Source organism: Colius striatus, chromosome 5 (assembly GCF_028858725.1).
Source record: "Colius striatus isolate bColStr4 chromosome 5, bColStr4.1.hap1, whole genome shotgun sequence".
In the NCBI taxonomy this organism is placed as follows: Eukaryota; Metazoa; Chordata; class Aves; order Coliiformes; family Coliidae; genus Colius; species Colius striatus.
The window spans coordinates 21384861-21411913 of NC_084763.1; the positions used below are offsets into that span (position 1 = coordinate 21384861).

The 27053-nt window shown below is 37.8% G+C and overlaps 1 protein-coding gene across 4 annotated transcripts in view; it reads right to left on the reverse strand.

Moving 5' to 3' along the window:
- Positions 1-220: 220 nt before the first annotated feature.
- The window catches only part of PLCL2 (phospholipase C like 2), a 110519-nt gene continuing 83686 nt past the window's right edge, over positions 221-27053 (reverse strand). Inside the window, exons 6-9 of one of the 4 annotated variants that reach the window (XR_009818786.1) lie at positions 17568-17677; positions 10098-10257; positions 6651-6922; positions 221-238 (exon numbers count right to left, since the gene is read on the reverse strand). Coding sequence is in view for 3 of the 4 variants with exons in the window: in XM_061996779.1 (XP_061852763.1) it covers positions 6870-6922; positions 10098-10257; positions 17568-17677 (323 nt within the window). In the remaining variant the exon portion in view is untranslated. Of the gene's footprint in view, positions 239-6196; positions 6923-8982; positions 10258-17567; positions 17678-27053 lie in introns of those variants that run through there. The other 3 variants (XM_061996780.1, XM_061996779.1, XM_061996781.1) reach the window with 3 other exon arrangements.

The following is a 27053-nucleotide window of genomic DNA, read 5'->3' on the forward strand; positions in this document are numbered from 1 at the left end:
TGCTACAAACCACTGGAAAAGTCTGAGCTTTCAGCTTGTGTTTGCAGTTCCGCTGGCTACAACAATTTACTTGAGAAATAGTTGGCAACTCAGCCCATTTTTTCATCTTCTCTGCTTCTTCTGCAATGTTAGAGATCTTTCAGTCTTAGAAGAGCTGTGTGCATGAGGAGAACAAAGTCCCACTGCTGAGACATTTAAATGCCATAAAATGTCACAACATCAGATAAGCTTCAAGATCCTAAAAAAGGATTAAAAGTGCAGAGAGTTTATTGGATGCTGACACAGAGTTAATAGCACTTTTGCATGCAATGACTTCACATAGTGGTTTTGTGCAGCTTTAAATGTCATGTAAGTGTATAAATTCCATTCAAACATAACCTTTATTATGAGAGCATCAATAACAGAAAAATCTAATTAAAGGATAAAAGGCTTGGTGGAAACATAACCTTTTTCATATCAAGTTGGTTATGAATTAATAGAATTCTACGAATGATACTATTTCAGAGGAGGACTGGCAAACAGAGAAAACCCTGCCTTTCCACCACAAGGTTTACTGGAAGATCTTCCTTTCTCTTCAGCAACCTATCTTCTGCCTTTTTAATGTTGAGTGAATTATTATTCCATGTGGCTGCATCAAAATACATGAAAACAGCAGCTGGACCTTTGAAATCCCCTCATTTTGTTCAGCTTGAATCATCTACACTGGGACACTTGCCACCTTGCCACAGTCTATTACACCCAAGACCATGGCTGATGAATTACAGCTCTGTCAATCGTCCTGCCTAGCAAATTGCCAGAGTATGAGAAGGAATCCAGTATCAATTCAGCTTTACAGAACACCATGGACAAAGTAATAGCAGGCTACATTTGCCTCGTTCAGTGCTTACCCCAAAAACTAGGCCATGGTGTCCTTCAAACCATAATGAGAATTACTATTGAGAGGACTGTCAATCTACATAACAGAAGAAATGAGGCTTGACAGTTCAGAAAATTGGGGATAAGTACAGTAGCAGAACCAATTACTGCAAAAGGATTCATTTTTTCTCCATACTCAGTCTGAGACAACTAGAAATGACCCAGGCCAAAGCTGTTGTCTAATTTTGACAACATGTGCTTATCTGTATGTTGCTGTTGATTTTGTCTGGAAAGACTTAGAATACTTTTCTTCTACCTTGATTATTCAGAAACTGTTAATCTTCCTTCCAGATTAACTCAAGATACCAGAAGTCATGTGATACATACTATAGACTGACAGTCCTCACAGACAGTGAGAACAGAGACTCAGAAGGATGTCTGAAGAGGACTAGCTTTTCAAGAGCCTTTCTCTGTGACCCTTTGCTCCCTAATACTGCAGGGTCCTCTCACTCCTGCTTCAGAAGTGCTTTCACTGACAGCCCCCAGCCCCCTTCTATCTCAGATCTTGTCCTTCCTACAGCTCCTAATGCTGCAGTTGCTGAGTTCTTCAGTTCATCAGCAGCTCATCAAAGCTGTAAGTCTTCATCTTTCCAACTGTTTCACCCTGCCTCCAAACAGCTCTTTAGGGCAGTTTGAACCCTACTGCAATCCCTAACAGGTCAGTGGCAGTTGTGGGAGGAGAGGATAGCAACTGCGATAGAAGTGGCAGGTTTGGAAGCTGTCCACACTGGAACAAAGGGGTGTGACAAAACTACATTTCTGGGCTCCCTGAGATCTGTCAGAGCAGCACAGGTAAAGCCATGCTTGTTGCCTTCTTGGTGAGGACCTTTGTGTGGCAGGTAGCCAGTGGCAAACAGCAGAAATATCACAGGCTTCAGCAAAAAAAAATAGATTCGAACTTTTTTTTGTTTTGGTCTTGAGCATCATGATGGGAGCTGACAAATATAACGAAGACTTTGAAAGCTGGCTTTGCTGCGTGCCTTTCATTGCTGTTGCCCTCTGCCTTTCAAATTGGCTCTCCAGCTTCACGTAGTGGCCATTAGCAGCCCCGCTAAGCCAAAGATGTCTCTTGATGGGTTTCATGGATACTCTGCTATGCCATTGGGAAACTCAGTCAGATACACAACCTGGTTTCTGCACTCCAGTTTATAGCTGAGGCATGTGGGACTTGCTGCGAACACATTATTCTGAATAGCTCTGAAATCTGTGTCAGTAATGCAGAAGGGGCATAAACACATAACAGGAGGTTTTAAATTTACTCAAAAACACAGGAATTACCATGTGGCTTCAAGTGTGTGATCTACCGTAGCAGATAGTGTCAGCCATTGTCCTGCACCAGTTGTTTCAGCAGACAACTCAAAGTTGTCTCAATAATTATGAAATAGAGACCCTGATGTATGACACTTCATCATCCCTTGCTTAGTGCAACACACTGTAACTAAGATTCTGTAAAAATTAAAAGGTACCCTTCTTAAACTCACCAAGTCAGCCTCGACGACATCCTGTGGCTGTGACTATTTGCTACTACAAAGAGAAAGCATTGGCCTTTATGGATTTCTGTATTTTGCAGCCTTTTACTTTTTATTAAAGAGTTTCACCATTTACCTGCCTTATCTGTACTTGAAACAGTTCAATGGAACCTAGAAATATTAATATTTGAATATCAAATATAGCCAATCTTACAGTGTTACAGGCATTATTACTTGCAGCACAGGTTGCAATGTAATTTTAATCTAGCTCTTCTAATGAAAAAACTATGAACAGAATCTTAAATGCAAGAGTGATTTTCAGAGAGATTCAGTACTTGGGGGAATTGCATCAACATCATTTGCATGTTTTATACTTGGGCAATTTACGAAAGCTGTGATTCTGGTTTGCTCATTAGTGTTGTTATCTGTCTCCTTCATTTGTATCAGCACAAAAAAGCTGTTTCCAAATGGAAACTGGACCAAGGATGTCTTTCTCTCTGTGGATTATGAAAACAGTGGGGGTGATTGATTTTAGAGCGTATCGTGATTCAATCTGTTCTGTGCACGTTATCTTTTCGGGGTCCTACTCCTACTTTCAGTAATGTGGTTATGGTAGGCAAAGCGTATCACTGTGCTTCTGAAACACACTGTTCCTATCTGATCGTTTTTCTTGGGAGTTTTCCTCTGGGCTTTGGGCTGTGTCAAAGATTTTATGTGGGTAGAAAATGGTATTTTTCTTTTGCCAGAATTCTTCTGGGGAGATGCTGTCAGAGCGTTCCATCGTATGTGACGGATCATCACTTACAGAGAATTATCTCTAATACAAAATTGAGTTTTTATCTTGAACTGTCATGTCTGAGAAGTCTCGCCTGTGACATGGGGGAGGGGAAGGAGCTGGATTTAGTAGCTGATTCCTCCTCCAGGACTGAATATATCCTATCTCTCATACCCAATTCTGTCCTTAATCTTGTAACTGCTTCTGTCTCCCCTTCCTGAGCTAACAGGTCTCCTGAGGTAATATTCTCTCCAGTGCAGCCTCCCCTAGTGTTAAGCTGGGCTCATATTGTAGTGACCAGACTTTCGGTCCAAAACTATGTGTTGTCACAGTGCTGACATCACTGATGCTCTTCAAGCACTCGGGCTCTTACTATTTGTGAGCTATTAGCTGTGAAAACCATGTTGGAAAGAGTGCTGGAAAAATACTAAGCAAATCAATACAACTCTCCAAGCGAGTAAACTTTCAGTACTGGTTGTGAATCAAGGCTCAGCAAAAAATGTGAGTAAAGTCTATGATTCTGTGTGCAAATAAATGTAAGCATGAAATCCTGCTACCTTAGAGAAGGATGTTCAGGAAATGCTGTTTCCAGTCCTGCCTGCTGCCTGTCATAGGCATGAGGCTCTCTGAAATGGAGGGACAGCCACGCCTCTCCTGGGAAGATTCCAATGCACCTCCACAATATGCACTCCTGGTCTAAGCTGTGATCCTTACTTCTCCATCCAAAGAATTTCTGTCTCTTTTTCAGTAATTCTGGGTCAAGTAGCAGCACCAGGACATTATTTCAAAAGATACTTGAAAATTGTGTTAACATATTCAAACTTGAGAAATTTAATCATTATTTGGTTAAGGTTGTATCAAAATCACAGCAGGTATCATCAGTTCTGGAATTCAGGACAGAGACTGAGATCTACATCAAAGTCCTAGCTTTTTCTAAGATTTCTCGGAGATATTTTTTTGCCCCATAAAATAATATCTGAGATAAAAAGAAGTGCTCATACTGTACACCACTGCACAAAGCCTATATTATAAGAGTATAACAAAATCTTCTTTTACTCTTTTACTAGGCAGTGAAAGTATTGAACTTCCCAAGACTTGGGACCCCACACAGCCATGCTTAGGTTTTAATCAACTGATAGGGTTTTTTTATTTCAAAACTCTCTTCACCAATCAGCACATTTGAGTGTGTCTGCTAAGTACATGCCACTGAAAAACTATGTAGGCAACAGCACATTTTGCAGAACAGTATCTACTGAAACCTAATGTACATGGCATTCAAACAGAAGTGCTGCCTTCTCCTGGTGTGCTATTTATTTGTCAGTTTATTTCACTCAGACACCTTCTGTGGGATTTTTTTTTCTGTAGTTACACAGCATGTTTCTTCTGCTACTTCAAAAAGTGGTAGGTGTCATTTCCTTCAATTTATTCATAGAGGAAGCTGAGGGCCAGAGAACAAAGCCCAGGACTTTAAGTTCCTGCACTGTTTCCTGGCCCTGATGCTTTCCTTCTCCCAGACATCAATGCACAAGCCAACACCACATCCAGCTGAGAAGGCCTTTATCTCTGTGAAAAACAGCCAACTAATAAACCACCTCAGCTCATTCAGAAAGCTCTTCTACAGACTGCAGGTGGCTTATCAAGGCTGGATTGCTCCTGACCAAGCAGAAGACATTCATGACAGCCAAATCCCTCTTTGATTACGCTACTCCCACTCCAGCTCAAGCTACTTCTGTTCATACAACCCTCCCACATCGCCTCTCTAACATTCCTCTCCTGAATTCCTCCTCCTCCCTCCACCATCCCCCTTTCCTCTCAACTTTGGTGTGCCGAAACAGCACCAAGTGGGAACTCCCAGAAGCTGAAATGGCACAAGGACGGACGCAGCTGGGCACACAAAGCTAAATGAAGAGTTCAGCGTTCACACCTGACCGCTCTCCCAGCACCACCGCTCTCTTTGCTGTACCACAGAATATTGTCACGGGAAGAAACATTCTGCTTTTGTCCCAAGGTCCTGGTGACATTTCTGGTACCACCAGGAGCATAAGGGATTCCGCAGGATGGCACTGGGCCCATGTCATCCTCTGGTTGCCCATACTCATGGGCTAAGCTTTTCTTCTTTTTTCCATTCAATTCTGCACATCTTCCTACTCCTCACTGCTGCCTTTAAGCCCTTAACTGCCTTTCCAACCCAGTTGCCTACAATGGATGCTCTCCTAAGCCTGTGAGGGCTTGTTGCTGCTTTCACATTGTCCCGTTTCTCATCTTTCTGCTATGCTGCTTTCTGCTACCCTGTCTTTCCACAGCCACCCAAAGAACAGAGGTGATGAGTCAGAAAGGGAAGTTTAATAGTGTTTCAGAAACAGAAATAACCAGAAAACCTCAAGAGTTTTACTGCCTTTTTCTTATTGAGAACAAACAAGTTGTAATTAATATGAGCATCACATGGGTTAGTAGCTGCTTTGAAAACAGTGAAAGCAAAAGGCATTGGGGCTGGTAAGAACTGTGGAGGTATTTTTAAAAATGTTTACTGGAGTTCAAAAGCCTGGAGGTCAATATACGATAAATGCAGATCTATGAATTTTTAACCAAGTTATTAAATATGCCTTTAAGAAAGTGTAATTGTTTGAAATGAGCAGGTGTTACTACAAAAAGAAAAAAAAATGTGATGAAGTTCTACACCCATTACAGTCAAAAGAAGCAAGACAGTGACTTTGCCAGTTTCTGAATTTTGCTCACAGTATTAAAACCCCATGGGCTAGTCATCTTTCAGCAGCATTGCTCCAACTGTATATGGGGATAAAATTATCTCACAGTGAAGTATATGCCATTGCAAGTGCACACTATGCCATGAACATGGCTGTATGATTGCCCTTTTGCAAATCTTTACATTCATTTTGAACCTTCAGTTAACACAAGTTTTGTAAACCTAGGAAGGCTAAGGCTTAATGAAAGATTATTGCACTGTACACAAAACATTCAGGAGTTTCCTTATCTGTGCAACAAAGAATGCATTATGAGCACTACTGACAACAGCCATACTGTAGAAAACTATGGAATTATACAAATGGAAGGGAAACTCAAGCAGTGCAAGAGTGGAGGCTTGGGTCCTCTCAGGTTAGCTCATTTGATTAGTAGACCAGAGTTAAATTTTTAGTCATCTTGGAACTCACTTCCATTTTTCATGCTGGCAACTCTGAATCATCTCTCTCTGCTGCTGCTTCAACTTAAAAACAGGAAAAACTGAATACAGTAACCAGCCATGGAGTCTTATAAAAATATTCTTGTGCTGCATGAAGAAGTTGAAAAAAGGCTTGAGTCATACAGCACCCTTCACCATGTCTGCATGGCCAGGCTTGTGAAATTGTGTGGGGCACATATTGAGTACTCCTTGCTGCAGCAATGTAAGAACGTGAAGAGAAGGTAAAGAAACAAAAGACCTGAGACAAAGGGGAAATTTTGCAACACGGCACTTTAATCCGTATCCTACTGACCTGGGTAGTTGACTACTGTCAATAGCAGAAGTGCCACAACTTCCCCAGCAGAGCTTCGCCCACAGTAGAGCTTCGCCCACAGTAGAGCTTGGCCCCTGGCTCTGTTTTGAAGGCTGTCACTATTTTGGTGGCGTTGATAGACCCGGCAGTATCCTGCAGTAAGTGCCGCTGCGGGAATTTCTGGAGAACAGAGCTGTCTTCTGTAGCAGGCCAGTGTGTTCAGAGGGTGGAGGGCACGGTCCCAGGGTCTGTAATTAAGTATCTAGTGGCTCCTATGTACCACACCAAGAACACTCATGAGGAGGAGAGTTCAGGCAGGAAGAACATAGATGAGGTTTAGACAGATCCCTTTTTTCAAGCTGGCATAGTTCATCCTTGTGTTCAAAAAATGTCACCTTTAATCTCTACATGGTTAATCTGCATCTCAACTTTTCCCTTCTCAACTAGCATTTTCTTTTAAATTGAGCAATATTTCGACTTAGGTCTCCATTTATAACGATACTCACTGATTACTGAAGCCAACAAAAGCAAAAAAAGCAGTCAGATAAATATTCATTGTATTTTGGCTCCATCTTTCATAGTCCAGAGCTATCTAAACAGTTCAACTGTACTGCAGCACATTTAAGAAAATAAAAGCCAAAAAAATAGTGCACAGTCAAGCTTTGATTTTGGAATAATTAATCAGATCTTCGGTGCTTTTTCTTCTGTATAATCTAAAATAAACACTGTAAAAATGGACTAATAATACACATAAATTGCATCATGGATGCAAAAAACACTTTAAGAAAATGCAACTGAGAAAAAGATGCTAATAAATTTGGTTTTGAAATTATCATTACTGTGTTAACAATAGAGCCTGATACTTTGCTTGCAGGTGTTTAACCTGAATCCTTTTAAATGTAATATGTAAACTCCCTAAAGGAGTTTTAGCTACACATCATCTTTCAGAGTATCTGCTTGACTGAGTTCATTTTAAGGCTTTATGGTTCATACAGATCTGGACTGAGTATGAATAATGCACAAAAGTGACCTCCATTTTAAGAAATCAGCACTACACTCAAAAATCCAAACATATTTAAATGGTTGCTTAGCTAAACGCATATTTTTCAACTTCTTTTTCTTGTTTTATAAAGCAGATATTATGTAAGGATTTTACTCTAAAAAATTATCTTCCTTTCTAACAAGACAGAACAGCTTATGTGACACTCAACTTTTACTTACTTTTTTTGGCCTTAAAGAAAAAACCACCACACTATGTTTAATCATTTCAATGTTCTCTCACCTCTTTCCAGGTTGTAATGTGCTAAACAGCAATATAAAAATGCTAAGAATACCCAAGCCATCAATGCTGATTAGCTGGCTGGCTGGCGAAAAAGACTCTACAGAAATATTTCATTTGTGATATAAATTATTATTTGTGATATAAATTAGGCCATTCTGCAAATGCCATGGAAACAGTGGCGGGTCAGGACTGCAAACGGAACTTTACTGGCTTTTAGGCCTCTCTGAAGTGTAACGCTAACTGTACTGACATTCTTCCAGTCTACAGCTTTCAATTAGGATTAAAAGTCAGTAGCACAATTCCAAAACTTAGGATTTGGAGTTTCTGATCAAGTGAAACAGACCTTGTGTATTTGCAGCCTGGCTGAATCTTGATGTAACACAGTTATTTTGTCGTAGATAAATCAGATTTTGGTCTCATAGATTTGGCCCTGGCAGACTAATTTCACACTGGCTCAGAGTATGGCTAGCACCAGTGAATTTCATGTTGCTTCCCATGAACTTCAGGTGCAATTCAAGACTTCCACCTAACAACATAGAAAAAGACTGTCTAAAAAGCAACGCTTGCAAGTGTTTACCACAGGTTAAATGTTTCATTTTGTGCAACATGGAATAGAACTGGCTCCTGGCAGGACTGTAATACTGAGACATACCATTTGTCACTAGAAAGAGCTTAATACCTTTGAAACACCTCCTAACCCATGCAGTTTGATGTTTACAACTGTAGGCTCAATATATCATATTTACCATGCCTATTGATTTCTTCTTCCTCCCTCCCCTTTAATTTTATAAAGGCTAGAAAATAAATTTAAGCCCCTACTAATTCAGATTAACTGTAGATTCCGATGCTCTTGGTCAGCCATCCGTTGACTTTTACAGAATGTTATATATATGTAGATGTCCACTGCAACCTGAATACTGAAGGAACATCTTAAATTGGTAAAAAAGAAACAGTATAGAATGCATGTCTTGAAGACCTCTAATTAAAACAATATTTTTCAAAAGAAATCACCACCTTCCAGGTTTTCCCCACCACTGAAGAAAAACTACATTTTGATCTGTGTGGGATGCTTGGGGTTTTTTTTTTTTCAAATTTATTACCTTCTGTAATTATATAGTCCAGTTTATTGTTAAATCAGAAACAGTAAGAGAACACTCTGGGTTGGTATACTTATTTTACAATGAGCATATCAGGTACAATGCCTTTATCTAAAGTTGTCAGAAAACTAAAACAGAACCAGAATAGCAATTCGGTTTTTTGTTTGACAAACCTGCCTATTGAGATATCACCTATTCTGTAAGGAAGAAAATACTTGAAAAATAAAAAAGTTAGAATTTAGTTAAAAGCTTTACTTGTCTGGGAGCAATCTCATAAAACTCTTTTTAATATGAGCACTTCACTTCACAAAATGAAAAACTATTTACAACATTTTGCTTGCAGTTTGGTCACATTATCTACACACATTTGCAGAAGATCTTAGGCAAAATAGGTATGTATCTTCTTCTGACATAGGCTATCAGATTGATTGCACATTTTCCTTTTACATAATGGCTCTCCTATAGTGCACCGAAGTCAGTGATCACTGTCTAATTACATTCTCATTTTAATTTATGGCTCAATATTTAAAATCAATACCACTTCAAACCCAAATATCTGAGCGTCTGAGTTACATATAGTGTGAAACACAAGGATTCTACTATTTTGGACCTGATTTTCAAAAGAATAATTCACCTCACTAGCACAACTAACAAATTGTGCAAAGAAATGAAGGGCCTATGCATCCAATTCGTTTGAAAATCAAGGCATCTTGCCAACTGATTTCCCTCTAGTTGTAGTTCATTTAAAATAAGTTCATTTCTTTATGGCACTATAATGAACTTTTCAGCACGCTAGTACTGAATTACAGTATCTTTTACACATATACTACATTTTGGCCAAGAATGTAATTTCCATGTTACACGATATCATTGCCTTCACAAGCAGAGTTGCTACATACATTCACAGTTTCAATAGATTGTAATTAGCTTCTCCAGTTGTGCTTTAAAAATCCCAAATATTTTCCAACGTAAGTGCAAAGCAAACGTCCTATGCAGCTACGATTGGTCACAGAGTTATAAACTCCATAATTATGAGAGAAACATTCTCTCATTCTCCATTTTCATCACCTGCTTTTTCAGGTATCACCTCCAGACTTCGACGGGGCTTTGAGATTTCTGCATTTTCAGTGCCTGGTTTATTGAGTCCACATGAAAGAGTAGCATAATGGATTTGTTTCAGATTCTCCAGTGCTTCATTTTTAGCATATTTGAGGAGATCAGCTTGCCCCTGTAAGAAAAAAGTGCAGTTAGAATATACAATTGATAATGGGATTCTCTCTTTTTTTCCGTTTGTTTCTTTCTAATGGTATTGTTGCCCTGCTCAAACACCAAACATATATCCCTCTCCAACCCCGCAAAAAACGATCCCAAAAGAAAACTCAAAACTGAGTTATTTGAAGTTAAGAAGAATCAAGGGCTTTGTTTTCTCTGGAGCCACGCAGTTGGATAAACAAAGAGATAGTAGGGATCACTTCGACCTAACAGCTTTCAGGAGAGTAATCTGTGCTGTATTTTTAATCCATGAGGACTGTAAATGTTTCTGCATAGAGAAAACAATGAAGATTGATTGTAATACTTCAAGGAGCCATTCAACTGTTTTGACTCTCCTTCTCTGGGGACATTCAAAACCCACCTGGATGAGTTGCTGTGTGACCTACTCTAGACGGTCCTGCTCTGGCAGAAGGGTTGGACTAGATGATCTTTCGAGGTCCCTTCCAACCCTTAAGACTCTGTGATTCTGATTCTGTGACATTTTGGTTCTTGGAATTTTTTTTTCCTAGCAATGTGATTCATTCAATAGTAGCGTGGTAAAGGATCAATGTTTGTCAGAGCATGTAATATGAAAACCAGGTTGGCAAGCAACTGTCAGAAGGACAGAGATGATAAAGATTTCACAGGGTTGTTTGCAGCTCAGTGCTATTGCTTTCCCTCTTTACTTGCACTCTTACTCTCCATGGCAATTAACTTTTCAGTAAAGCTGTATGAGAAACTGTCCCAGACTTCAGTGTTTTGGCTCCGTCCTGTAGCATTAGTTGCTCCATCTCTTTGTTTCGATTAAAGCCCTCTAACAACAACAGCTCTCATAAGGACTGCCTTTCCTGCAGCTGTGACTTGCCTACCCACTTCATATACTAGGGATGAGCAAGGCTGTACTGCATGGTGAGAACACCTGTCTTAATGGTGGACACCAACACATGTAGAAAGCCTGTAAGGGCCAAAGCGTGCTGTGTCTGCACTCCTGAAGGAGAACTGTCCCTCAGCTTATGGAAAAGCAAATGATGCTTCAAAAATAACAGATTTTAAAAAGTGTCATTTCCAACTGGAAAAAACACACACAAAACCAAAAAAACCCCCATGTACTGTAGAGACAATCAGTTCCTATAATGTCTAATAAGGTACGAACACTGACTGCACCTTTTTCCATAACTGAGGTACTCAAGTCTGTACTGTGTTAATTCTGGCTCCCAAAAGACACTTCCTCTTGCTAATGTCTCTTCTAGAGGTGTAATGGATACGTTGCCCCGCCTTCTCTGCCAAATAAGGTTAAAAACCAACTTTTTGATTTAAAAAATAAAGGAAGAGAGGTACAACAGCAGTCAGAAAAACACATGTGTACACTCATGGTGTGATGCTTCAGCCTTCCTTCTTTAGCAACTCAGAACATAAATACTGTCCTATGAAGTAAGCAGAATTACGCATTTGAGGCACACAAATTGAAAACAAATATTGCCTTCTTCAAAGAAATAACCCTGCTCCCCTTATCCAAGACCATAATAGGCAATGTGTTTTTTCTGATTACCAAACATGAAAAAATCTCGAACTCCACCAATCACATCCCAAGCTCCAGCACTGTTTTCTTCTAAAGAAAACCAGGGCTACTTTTTTTTTTAAAATAATATTTTTTCCAAACTGACAAACAACTAAAAGCTAATTTAAAACACTCCAGCAGACTAAATGAGTCATATCTGGAGTGCATGTGTTTCTAGCCCAAGTTCCATTTTACATGGATTAGTAGAATATAGTTCTGGAACTTTAATCAAGTTGTTTATTATAGGCAGAGCTGCTAGCAATGGTCTATTAATAAGGTTGCCCGAAACTTCTTGTTTGAAAAAAAATTGCTTCCAGTTGCTTACATGCTTGCCAAACTTTAACTACTTAAACTGATACCTTCTATGCAGGATTGCTGCCATTAGCAGATCTTATTATTACTATTTAATATTATTCTTTAACCTTATCCACATGGTTCATTCGGTTCTGAGAATAAAGATGGGAAAATGACATCAGGATTTTTTTTACAATCTTCCATCCTTCCCTCCCCACTCCCACACCTGGGGTAGAGACTCATAATAAATGACTTCAGCAATCCAGAGCAGTGGATCCAAGTTAAGAGCTTTAAAGAAACAAAAATCAGATTTTGAACGTGGTTAATACAATTACTTGGGATTTCATTCTCGATCATTCTTCATCTCTTGACAGTTCCAGCAATGTGGCAAGACAATGTGTATTCCATTCCCACGCAATAATGTGTTAGAAGAAGTTGCGTTTTTCCTGCATGGCTTTTCCAAGTTGTCTTACCACCAACATTTGGTTGCCAATGCTGGCAGTCCAAAAGCAAGACTGGAGGAGGGGCCGGAAGAGCCTGGGACATGGACTCTGGCAACAAGGTAGACGGAGAAAAGGAGGGGGGCGAGAGGATCTCTCAGACTGACCTGGCAAAGGGCTACAGAAAGGGAAGTTGGACTGTACTATACAAAGCAGAGACTAGACCTTACTGAAAGAGGTGACTGTGAAATAATGAAAAATTAACAGAGTGTGACAACACTAAATTTGGATCAGACAGGTGAGGGGAGAAAGGAAAAGACTGAGACAACATTTGGGATTGGAATACAGAAAGAAAACAGGCTGACAAAATCCACCATGTTGAAAGAAACCTGAAAACGACAGACAAGTAGAAGGACCAACAACTGAAAAAAAAAGGAGTAATGAGACTAAAAGCTTGAGAGGAAAAACATAAAAATGCAGAGCAGGGAGAAGACTGCAGAATACAATGAAATCAGGTAAGGTGATGAGAAAACCAAAAGACACATTGGGAAGGATCTCTAGAGGATGAGTACAATGTGAGTATGAAAGCAATGTGAAAAAAAAACACTAAAAGACAAAATTAGGCACCAAATGGAATCAGAATAATGGATGAAGCAGTGACAGGAAGGAGAAAGGCGGGGGTTACCAGGAATGGCTGGATTTTCAGCAAGGAATTGGAAGTGTGTAGACAAGATTGATCAGGGAAGATTAACTTTGTAAACAAGAGAGGATCTGGGATAAAGGGATTATTGCAGACAAGAGAGGTTCAGCCTAAATACATTCAGGTAAGTGGGATCAAGTTTAGACCAGGGGGAAATAGCAAAATGAATCTGTGTACATTACTCTCTTCTCCAACACTTAGAATGAAGCAATGATTTCCAAAAGCCACTGAACTCAGAAAAATGTTTGTGGAACCAACTGTGATAACATTATCTGCTGGCACATCTTGATGCAAAGATAAAACTAGAGCCAACCACTGCTACCAAATACAGCAGAAGCTTGAGTTAGAGAGCTCTGCACAATTCATGTGAAGTGTCTAGCTCTGTTGATGTACCATTGTGAAGCCATATGGTGCGAAAAAAAGCAGTGTGTATCTTAAAAAATCAGGTTGTAATCAGTGAGCACTGCTGAACAGTAATCCAATGCATCTGAAAGGTAAAAAAGTAATCCAGATCTGAAATAAATACCATTACAGACATAACAGATGTAATGAACTGAATGCCTTGGGACTTCTTTCAAGAGAAAGCAATTCATGTTGCTAATGTCACACATCTAAAAACTCACAGCCAACAAGGAGCAAATTTAGGAGTCCCACCTTTGTTCTGAATGCTTCCACTGAACTTGTATGTGTTTAGATCAGATCTTTGTTGTAAAGACTAATTTAAAGATGCTGTTATGCTCTTTCTATGGGCATCTCAAATTCTGAGCCTATACAAGCATTTTTCAAAGTTTTGCTCTGCCAGAAAAGTCTATAAGTTGTTACATTAGGTTGTTTGTTGGAGTCTGCCGCGACAACACTTAAGTGATTTTCTTCCTTCAACTATGTACTCTTTCTGGCAGGAAATGTGATTATCTATGTTTAGAAAATGAGTGCCATCAGCCTGAGTAACAGCAATAAATTAATTACTATTCAATGATCTTCAAACTGCCTATTTGAAAGACAGAAATATTCTAACACAGTACAATCTCTCTCAGGCAATAAAGTTCACTAAAGCAGAATAAATTGATGTTCTGAAGTTAAACAAATATCTCTATGTACATATAAGGGGTGCATAAGAATGTGTGCATATATAGACACACAAATTGGACAGATATATTTCACCTGAATTTAAACATACTATAGCAATAATACATTTGGCCACATGGCTTCAAATTAGGAAATATAAAACCCTTTGAAACAGTAATTGTAACGCGCACACACACACACATAGAGATATCTAGGAGCTATGTCAGCTGTTCTAAAGAAACAGTTCTCCTAGAATTAAGCTGTCAATTTTTTAATTTTATCAGTCTTTCCATTGCATCAACTGTAGTCAAAATGTTCTAATTGAAAAAAAAATCAATATGTGCTTTGAGGGTAAAATGCAGCTTAATTGGCTTGGAAAATACATCAGCCACACCATGTGAGCATTCTACGATCCCTCTGTGAGGGAGATGAGGATGGCACTCATGCAGAAATCAGAGCCACACAGCATTTCCTAAATCACAACCACGAGACCATGTAAGACACTGTTCGTAATTACAGAAGAATAAAAAGTTAGATCCATCTAAGCACGGCATTCTCTTTGGTGCATCGGCTCAATTGTCTTGCATGTTGAACATCAAAATTTGAGGCTAGTGAATAGACAGGGTTTTACTTTCATGCTCTTCAAGAGAGAAGTTAATTTGATGTATGCAGGGGAATCGACAGGAAAAAAAATTCTTCTTAAAGCAGTTTAGATTGCCACTCTCCTGATCAATTTTTACTCCAAAAAATGTGGGCAATCACTTTCCATCCATGTTCTCACGTACTTTTTAGAGAACTGGAAAAATGGAAATGGAAACATTTAGTATTAGATCAAATTATGAGTGCAAGTCTTTTTTGACAGACAGGGAAAGCAGTGTCATAGAAACTGATAAACTTTTTCTATTTAATTATGTAAAGAAAGAGAAGTTGATGGTTACAGATTATGGTTAAGATTCTGGAGTGAAAAGAATCAGTGCGTTACTTCAAACAAATCACAATGACTAATGTTCTGTACACCTAAATGTGAATAACAGCTCTTAATAGATGCCTATGTGAACTGTAATACTTGTAAATGACTTCTGAGATACAACATACCAGAACCTTCTCTAACACCTCCTGTTAAAGTTTCAACAACAGGCTGATTAAATATCTAATCTTTTTTTTTATAAAGTATTAATTATAGGATAAATTGTATCTTCCCACAGAAAGGTACTAATCTGCAAGTAATAAAAAACCAAGTCAACATTGAAGAGATTTTCTCAATAATCTCTTCAAAAGGAAGGCCTTCTATTTTCACAATGATGTTAATCCTAAGGATTCACACAGAAGCCCTTCAGTGCTCTGAAGAGACAGATCTACCATGTGTGTTCTCCTATTCCTGGCTTATGCAGAAAGCACGACTTCACATTTCAATCGCTTGTGAACTGCAAACCTCCCTCCCCAACCCTTATGTTCTCAATAGAAAACAGAAATGAAGTAAAGCTACTGCTGTTTCAGGCAGCATGAAAGTAGATTTGCCTATCCAAGCTTATATTGGATACACATGACACCAAAGTAAAGAAGAGGTAAGAATTTATTTCTTTGACATTTGCACAAACCCACTGAACTGACTCAGTGGTTTCTGTTCCCTGGCTAGCACAGAAATGGTACTTGACACATCCTATACACTGTCTTCAGGAATCTTCACTCTAATGAAGTAATCATAGAATCATTATAGTTGGAAAAGACATTTAAGATCATCAAGTCCAACCACTAACCTCACACTGTCAAGTCTATCACTAAACTAAACCACATTCCTCAGCACCTCATCTATGTGTTTTGAATATTTATCTCTAGGGATGGTGATTCCCTGGGCAGCCTGTTCCAATGCTTAATAACCCTCTCAGTAAAAAAGTTGTTCTTATGTCCAATCTAAACCTCCCTGACACAACTTGAACCCATTTCCTCATGTCCTAGCATTCATTACCGGAGAGAAGAGATTGACCTCCACCTCACTACAACTCCCCTTCAGGTCCTTTTCTGCAAGACAGCTCTCAAGCCACTCTGTCCCAAGCTTGTAGTGTCGCATGGGGTCATTGTAGTTCAAAAAAAGTGACAGTCTGGTCATTTTACCTATAAGCACACCCTGCATGCATCTTTTTTAATGTATTAACTGTACACGTCATAGCAAATTTCAACTCTTTTTGATTCTCCTCTGTTTTGGATTTGTGCAGTCCACACAAGAGGAACCAGAGCACCAAGCAACATGAATGTGAAAATCTTGAACAGTTGAAACCAACATGGAAAATGAGTGTATTACTACTTTCTGTAGCTGTTTACTTTAAGAAGAGGCAATAGGGAATCATATTTTTAATAAGAACTAAAAATAAAAGAAATACGTGGGAGAAAATATTTTTTCTTTATAATTAAACCAGACTTTATAGTTTAATGTAGTGATGAGATACTTGATGGAGTGGAAGAGAAAAACTCATTAGTGTATGTAAAGACAAAACATGAATAATTTGGGCTAGCAGGATAGTGTAAAGGGGATAAATTAAGGATGGCGGTTTTGCTATCTCTATAAATTTTTATATACTCTGCTGAGATGAAAGACCAGTGACAAGAAACCTGAAGTGTTCCACATTTCAGCTCCCTGAGCATCTGTGGCTTAAAGCTTTTCTATACTTCATCACCTACTGCTGTGTCAAAAAGAAAGCAAATTCTCAACAAAATGCAGACAGAATCTCCAGCCCATAAACACTCCACTTAGTCCAGTTTGGATTACTCTTATGATTTGTATACATCATTAACCAGCATTCATAACGAACTGCAGTAGTAACAGCTTCCCTTTTGTTTTTCAATAACTGCATTAACCTTAACACTCTTACTCCCTTTCAAATTACAAAGCAGGGTTTAAATAGCAGCACAGCTTCCTCCTGGCCTGAATTGCTTCAAAGAAATCAATACTCATTGTTTCACTGATGTAATTGAAGATTAAAGTGAATCTTGTTTATGTTAAAAGGTTGTAAGAAGAAAAAGTCAGAAGTGAAACAACATGTCCAACAATAAAAAAATAAGTAAAAGATCACATTAAGAGTCTGCTGTTTTCAAGTGATATAAACTAAACTAAGTAGAGTTATACAACTGGATAAATGCAGTTGAATTGTGACCAAGAATAATGACCAGTAACAATATTAGAATGTCAGTTGTGAATGGAAAAACACAGTAACTAACAAAGGAAGACACATTACCTTTAAAATTGTAATGTTCCACGTAAAACTTTCTACCGATTTTTGCAGTTTTCTTTCTTTTAAGCCTTCTCTTGCTCCTATATTGTGCAGGTTTTCATGAAACTCCATTGCTGTGAAGAACAAGAGAGGGAGGAATATAGTATCTATTTTAATGCATTTTTGTGATCACAGAAACAGTGATTCAGAATTAGCACTGCAAAAGGACAGTGAAAAAGCTTCAGAAACTTCACGCTTCAAGCACAAATGTATCTGATCTAGTAATGTGCAGTGTTATACAACATGCCAATATACACAAATCTCTCTAAGTCAAAATCCACAGTGACGTACCTGTTGGGTCATTGCCATATAAAGATGTATTTAAGCAAATATTTACTATACAAAAATATTCTTTAAGAACAACTGAATTTGTTGCACCATATGTAAAAACACTTTTAATAGAATGGAAAACATAATTTCATTAAATACTGAATTCCAACAAATTTACTTTGTGCCTTGATCTTTTATACACTAAATTTACATTACAGTTGTTCAGCTAGGAGTTTATATGCTGGGGCCAGGCCAGAAAATAACCTTCTCACCTTATCCCTGCATGGAAAACTGAGAAGGAGAGGTGCTAAATGAAAAGCCAAGGACATATTACCACACCCGTGTAAACCACTGTGTCCACAAAATTCGTATCTGACAAATCCAAACCAAAAATTTCTGGCAAAATTCAGATTAGCCTGATCTAACCGTTGAGAGGTGTCCACAGTTTTAGTTTTAAACCAGAGTGCTGTACAGATATAAGAAAAATAATCTGCTTTCCTTGCTGCTGTTAGAAGTCATATAAAAATAATTTTGAAACAGTTTTATTCATTTGAGAGAAGTAAAATGTCCTTTCATGTATATATATACGCCAACCCAACGTGGATTACAGAAATCATACATAAAATAGTGTTCTCAGGATCTCCCTCAGTATCAATATAAAGGGAATTCTGAAGGCAAAAGTTGACAAGTGGTTTTGACTTATACATATTATAATAAACCCAAGTTATAGCTTAATTACAAATGGTAATTGTAGCTATATTGACTGAGAGCTTCTATTTTCCCCTTGAATATATGTGCTTCAAAACTTATAGATAATTAATTACAATGAAATAACCATACAAACCTGTGTTGGGTGTCAACCCTAGAGTAGACTGACTTTTAAGGACATAACAGTATCTGTTCTTTATAAACTCCCTACCACACACTCCTGTCTCATAACATGAAATAGATATGACTGAATGTTTTCATTGTATGTCCCTTACCTTACTCCTATACGTTTTTAAAATTATTCATAAATTGAGACAAGGTTGTTCTTTTTAGCCTTTCTTACTGTTTTAAACATTATGACAATGAAAATAAATGGCAAATATTTTTCCTGAATTAAACTACTGTATCACTTTTATTTGAAGTGTTTCTCCATAGCTGACTCTGCCTCTAGAGTACAGCCTCAAGTAAACCCTTCATCTTCTATTTCCCCCAAACAGCTAACCAGGTGAGAAATTAAAGTTCGTTCATCCATCAGTGTTTCCAAGCATCCATTTCCTGAAACACAGCATCCAAAAAAATAAACTCCTAATATGACCATGGAAAGATTATGTGCAGATCCACATTTACAACATTACATCTTCAGAGCTACCATAAAAATACAGATTTTCTGATCAATACCATGAATTTCGAGACTATACTGCTAAACTTCTGGAGTTTTGTACCTCATTTCCATCTTCTTCAAATCCATAGGCACTACTGTTAAGAACCCTGAACTGAAGATGCTCAGAGAGAGAGTAAGAATAATGGTGAGGGTTTGCATGACCGATGTGAAATTGGTGCTTTGCAGATTTCAGATAATTCTTATGTACACAAGGCCACTAGTATCTCAAGCACAGACAGTGGTGACCACATATTCTGACAGTCAGAAAAGATCTTTTCTGGTTCACCGACTATCTTCTGTTGGTGACTCCCTTCTTTATATTTCTGCTGTTACATTTCTGTTCTGCCAAAGCCATTCCACCCCAGCTAAATATTCCTGGCAGATAGCAGTAACATCTGAGTGACCTTTTCCACAAATTCATCCTACCAGGGCACATGTAAATCCTCAGTAAACAAGTGCCTCCTGCTTCAACAGCACTAATCATTCCCCAGTCCTCAACATCTCACTGTCCTCAACATCGCACGGCTAGATAGGCCAACTCCTCATTATCATGTTAAACTAAAGTTATCCTACTCTAAGTCTAAACATGCAACCAGGGACAAATAGATTTGAATTTTATTTCTGTTTCTATTACTAGCTTGCCTGATGAACTGAAATGGCTTATTTTCCCTCTAGTCTTTTTTTTTTCCATCTGCTGAATGGAATGAATTATATTCACTACACAATATGTGGACAACTTTAGAGTCTAAATGCAGCACAGCAATTAACTATTGACTGCATCTCTCTTGCTATTCCCCTTCTATATTTCACCATGATTTTCTTGCATTTTGCCTCAAAACTATTTAATGTATTAATAGTGGCAAAGTATTAACAAAGTGTTGAATTCCAAAATGAAACTGACATCTTAGAAGGTAAAAGGAAAAGGAAAAAAAAGAGGAAAGAGCTTTTCATTTACAGCTCAATTAATGAAATAAAAATGCATCCATATAAACTCATATAAAAATGCCTTTATGACATGCTTGCAAAGAAAACTGAATGTGCAAGTTCAGCTCTCACTCTTATTACAATATAGTAAGCAAATTACTTATATGAGGCTTAATTGTTTCTAGAATTACTATTATTAGAGAGCTCTTGAACATAAACATGATTTATCACTCTTAATATGTTTCTGCATATACCACCTGCTTAATATAAAAAGCACAGGTTACTCATGTTTTCCATTTATACTGGCAGAGATGTTAAAAAGGATATTATCCACAAGTTTCTGAGTGATTGCAAAGACTATATAGGATGTGTGTTTTCTGTTCAGATGGAATTTCCTGGGTTTTAATTTGTGTCTATTGCATAAAAATTTTTCTCAATAACAAACTTCTTACAGAGTTTTGTCTTGAGACTGAACACTCAGTTCTAAAAACTTACATTGATTGGAGATGTCAACTTTCCTAAAATCCTTATTTACATAGAACCTTTCAGGTTGGAATGCACCTCTGTAGATTCAGGAAGTCCAGTCGCCTGGCTTAAAGCAGGGTTAGGTAGAGCACGATGCCCAGAACTGTGCCCAGCTGGCTGTTGAATATCACCAATGATGGAAAATCCACAACCACTCTGGGTAACCTCTTCCAGGGTTTGACCACCCAGGATCTCCACTGAGCCTTCTCTGCTCCAGGTTAGACAGTCCCAGCTCACTCAGCCTCTCCTCATATGAAAGATGCTCCAGTCCCTTAACTCTTTTGGTGGCCCTGTGCCAGACAGTAAGTCTGGATCTTTCTTTGACTGGAAAGCCCTGAACTGGACCTGAACACTCCAAATGTGGCTTCAGCCTTCTTATCCAGCTTGTCAAAGTCCCTCTGAGTAAGAAGCACAACTACCTGCTATATCCACCCTTCTCCAAGTTTTTTATCTTCTCTTAACTTGATGAGGAGGCCCTTTGCCCCCATCCTCCACGTGATAAACGAAGATGTTTAAACAGAAGTAGCTCCAGGATCAGCCCCTGGGGCACATCCTGGGGGGATAACTGTCCTCCAGCTGGACTTCATGCTGCTGATCCCAATCCTCTGACCCTGCCTGGTCAGCTAGTTTTCAGTCCACCTCACTGCCCACTTACCTGGCCTCTACCTACTTCCTCACTTTGTCAAGGAGGACACGACAAGAAGCAGTGTGGAAAGCCTTGGTAAAGTCAAAATAAAAACATCCACTGTGCTTCCCTCCTCTATCAGGCCAGTCACCTCATTGTAGAAGGCTGTCAGGGTGGTTAAGCCAGATTTCCCCTTTGCCAACCCAGGCTGACTTTTCCCAGTCACCTTCTTGTCCTTTATGTGTTTGGAAATGGTTTCCAACAGGATTTACTCCACTACCTTCCTACGGACTGAAGTGAGGCTGACTGTCCTGTTTTTCAGTAGGCTAGCTGACTGAAGCCCTAAAATTTCCTATATGCTTGCAAAACAAAAGCAATACTATCTTTCGTTATCTGATTCAAGTCTTCATATTAAAAGCCAACTATCAGTGAAATATTCACCCCAACTGTTTTATGTCATGTAAATATCGTAACATAAGAAAAACTAACAATAGTATGATTCAACAACAGGTTTTTCAACTGAACAAACTACTGACAACAAATTTTTCCAACTGGAATCAAAGACTTTACAGCATATCCTTCTCCACTGCAGTACAAATATTTTTTTAAAGTATATTCGTCAGCAATCCTTCACTACTTCCACATAATAATTTTCCCCTTCAGTGATGAATCACTTGCTGGTTCCCCAGTCAGTGTAGTTTTAATTTCATGACTGTCTCACCATTTTCCTCTCTCAGACCTTCTCCCCCAACTCTCAACTCCATTAGATGGCTTTAACGTGACTTCATCCCTGGGAATATCCTTGCATTCAAGATGCTGAAATTTGATGTACAATTATTTTTGCCCATTTTCAGTAACTTCAAACACCATGAGGAAAAGAGAAGCGCTACAAAACTGGCAAGTGCAGTAAGAACCCTGTATCATGTGAAGAGACTAATAAAAATTTGTTGGTTAGTCTAGAAAAAAGAAGGAGTAACTGTTCTCTAGACATGCATGTCAGGTAAGACCTTGGACATCAAAGAATAATTTCAGTTAAAGGACACTATTAGGATGAATATCCATCAGTAAAGTTGCAATTTATGTAAAATGTATAACCATTAGAGATGTGATTCTGTAAGCAGCCTTGAAAAGGAGATAGTTAAATTAAAAACTCATATTCATTTAAAAACAGAGCTCAAAATGATCAATTTCCAAAATTTCTACCTGTGAGTAAACTTCATGACCTTCCTGTCCTGTTCTTTCTCAACCAGCTGCATGATGAATCCTCTAAATAATATGACATGGCACATCTCAAACAATTAATTTATGCTTAGCATGTTCTGATGGAATGTTTCTGTCTATAAACTAAACAGCAGCTGATATGACAGTATAGAAACTGGGCTGTCTTATTGCTCTGACATACTTCAGTAACAAAAAATCTCTTTCCTAAATAAAACATAAAAGGCAATACAACACTCTTGATGGTCTGATAAAAATTCTGACACATCACTTGTCAAAGTAACTTCCAGATTAGAATCTTAGCTTTATTACATAGTCCTGGATTTTTTAATCAAGATTTTAATTGTAATGAATATGTTTAGAAGATCAAAAACTTTTCATAACTTACAAGCATGTGAGCTTATAATATGCATGTTATTGTTTTGCTGATGCTTGAAGTGCTGGGAAAAGGAATACTTATTTCTGTTGATGCACTTCATATTGGTTTTGTAGTGCCAACATTCTATCTTCAGGAAAAAGTTTTGTTTGAGGATATATTTCAGAAAAAATGTTGTAGATACTGTTAAAAGATACTCATCTCCAACTATTTAGCTTGGAAAAAATAGTTCCTTAATATCATCAATATGAAATCAACTCATATGAAATTCACTATGCTTAATTACTAGCTAGAAACAACATAAGTTGAAACTGAATTAACAATTTGTCCCACTTCTGGGCTTTCACTATAGTTCCAAGGTAGTATACTTAATATACTAATTAAAATGTGCATATAAGGCAACACAAGTGGTTCTGCTATTTTTAAACCAATTGAAGCATATATATTGCATCTATAAGGCAAATAGCTTTAAATCACTAAGTTGTATGTGTTTATATTTTTGCTTTTACTGTGCAATACAAATATCTTTGCTGGAAAACTCCGATAACTGCTTTTTTATTAAAACATGTGAAGAGATTAAAACATGGAGAACTGCATGAACGTGGAGTATGAACTGAACATGCAGTGCATATATGTAAGGCAGGAGTTCATACTGTTTAAACTCTGTGGTTTGTTTGATTTTGTAAGACTTCTTATCACAAAGACCTGGCATAAAGTCTCAGTTTATAGGAAAAAAACCCACACCTCTTCTGCAACTGAGAGTTGAGATACTAATTTTTCGAGGAATTCTTAGCGAAAGAGCAAGCACAACACTCGTTACACTGTATTTCTAAAGCCAAACTTCTACTTGAAATACTCATTTGTTTTCTTTGATGAAAGCTTCTTTGCATAGCATGACTTACAACCTAGCTGAGACATGACTACAGAGCTGGTGGGCTCCTCCTAGCATAAGTCTTTTCTCTTCACAAAGAACTTTATCAATGAAATAGCACAATAATAAAATTTTGGCAATAAATGTATATACTGAGTAGGCCTAAAATGAAATGGGTAGCAAACAGTATTTATGTAGATCTATATAAAACACACAACGATAATACTGCAGGTCAGCCAAACCAAATAATTGTATTTTATTCTTAGCAAAGCACTTTGATTTAAAAAAAAAAAAATCCAAGCAAGCTCTTTATACATTAAAGTATTTCTTCCTACACTGTGTAGCTACCAGAACACATCAACAATAAATCAAATAAATCTTGTTAAAGAAGCAGAAGAAGCCACTATACTTGCAAATTGTCACACACTTATAGAACATTTTTCATGCAAAGATTTAAAATGAAGCTTAATAATTTAATACTTAGAACACCTCTATTATCTAAAGATCACTACTAACTGCAAAACCTAAGTCATAAAAGGAACAAGGATTCGATCCTTCAAGTACTTCCAAGCACCTATTCCTCACTGAAGTCACCCAAAACATCGTGCATCATAACTAGAAAATCAGAATTTCTTTGCAGATTCTGAGTGTGCTGTGCTTCAGCTTCAAGAGCTCCAGGTCTGAGCAATTTGTATTCAAAACATTTACATTAATACTTGATGAAATAATACATTAACTAGATTAGTTGCTCACTGTTGTGCACTATGTCTGAAAAATCTGGAAATGTTCCCCAGCCACATACTACCTCTGCTCAGATACATAATCATACATTTTGGTATCTGCTGTTTTTTATTCTTTAAAAGTAGCAGACAAATTTTGTGCCTAAGATAACGTCCTTATCCCATCATCATCAATGACAATGGCATCACAGCCTGCCAAAAGCTATCCTCCCCAAAAGGTCTAAATCAGTATTTAGTCTTGCAATCCAGACTAATTCAGTTCCATACACAATCACAATAATTCAGTTTTCAATGTAAACCACTTTCTTTAATGCTAGGGAACCATTTGCCACATAAGGAGGTCACTCACTGTCAAGAGATTCAAAGCAGTTGCAGCACCAAGCTTATGCAGTTATGAAGTTACTAAGAAGACATCTGTGCCTTGATTTAATTAAAACTCGATTGCTTCCATGAGTTAAATAATCACTTCCACTTTCCTCAAACACTTTCAAGAACACTCCTATGTAACATTAACTTTCTAGACACCAAAGTCAACAAAAAGAGTATCAAGTACAAAACACAAAATACCCACAAACCAATACTTTTTCTCTGCCTTCAAAACAGCAGTCCTGCAAAATAAACAGAAAACTAGGCCTTCACATATTAAAAATCTTTGATTCAAAAGGAAGACTCATAGTATTCCACCCCTAATGTAGAAAAAATATTTATCCACAATAACAGTCCTCCATGAAGATAGGCTACATTTCTGAATGTGGGTGAAGTTAAGCCATTATCACATAGGAGAATGAACTAACGCTGCCAATAAAGTGCACAAAGCACTCAGAGCTACAAAGGAGAGGATTTTTTTTCCCTGAAGATTGCTGTTTCCATTTTTTATTTATCAGCCTTAATCCTCAAGAGAGATCAACGAAAGTCTAAGGGAAAAAAGTCCCAATTCTATTGAATGCTAGAAAGCAGACTTAATGAAGATATTGGTTTATTGTACACTATAGCTTTTCCCAGTCTTCAGATCCCACATTGTTTCACTAGCAATTGTAATTACTATGTCTTTTGCTTCCACAGGAAAGTAACTCCTCCTTTCTTTACTATCAACTTCTGTACTGGAGGAATTTGGTACCTTTTTCTTTCAAATTGCCTCATTAACACAATTAATTTAAACTTAGAGCCGTTTTCCCAACCTGTATTCAACTTGGGATATGCTGTTATTGTTTAAAATATAAAGAAGAGGAATGTATATCTGAAAAGTTATTCAACTTTTCAGCACCTCAGCTAATAAAGTATGTTACAAAATTTGTCTTTCAATGATACCAATTACAAAACTTTCCTACCTCTGCTTTTTCTTGCCCCCTACCTATGGACAGAATGGAACTGTTGATTAGTCTCAGTCAGCAGCTGTTGTATCAGTAAAGCAAAATGTAAACACAGAAAATCCACAGGGAAATAAACAGACTCCTCACCTTTTCCTACCGCTTTGCATTGGACGGTAGTAGGGACAACTATGCAGACTTTGAGCAGATGTTAGTAAATAAAATGTCTGTTGTATTTGTGAACTCTAAAATACGTCTCTATATCTTAAGAGATGTAATGACATATAATCAATCTCATCTCTCTAATTTTCACAAGTTGAAGGCAACTGCTATAAATATGAACTACAAGCTAACAGATTTATTTTGTAAATATTTCTGTACTTGAAAAGGCTACTTAAAATCAAGAATTTTTTTAGCTTCTTACAGTGTTGCTCTGATTTCCAGTAAGTAAACAAATTTTCCAATTACTTTTTCTCATTGAGGTTGCTGAAAGTTGAATGTGCCATTCTAGACAGGAAATATTAACACAATTTGATCTTTTATTGGCATAGAATAGCATTAACAGTAGGGGAAAAAAGGCTTAATGTAAAGGAAGAAGAAATTCAGAAGAAGAACACAAAAGTCTGTTAGTTTAAGTGTTTGCTCTAAGAGCAGTTAGATGATAAAAAACATCTAGAAGTATGGGAGAGGTATCCTAGGAATCATCCACACTTGTGCAAAATGTATCAGGCTCCCCAAAAAACCACCACCATCCAAGGCAAGCTATGTATGAGGATTAATATATGAAAAATATGGTGTATGACTGCTCTGAATAACAATGGAGAGAGATTCAATCACAAAGAAGACGAAAGACTGATCATCTATTCACTAATGATATCTAAGTTAATCTAAGCACAATTCTTCACCTCTTTCTCCTCCTCTGCAGTACAATGTTGCTACTCAAGGCACAGAGGAGGAACATGAGAGTATATGCAACGGCCATATGACCTGAGATGCTATGAAGCTGTACCAGGAAATGCTTAGTGGAGTTGCTTGAGGAAGAAAGACAAATAGCAAGAAAAAATGTGGAAAAATGGGAACAGATAGAGTAAAACAGGAAAGAAAAACACAGGTAAAATTCATGAACTGAATACAGAAAGTAAGTCAAGATACATATAAAGAAGACTGCCCTGAATATGTCCTTCACTGAGACTTTTCCTTAACTATTGGGGTCTGCCTATTGTAG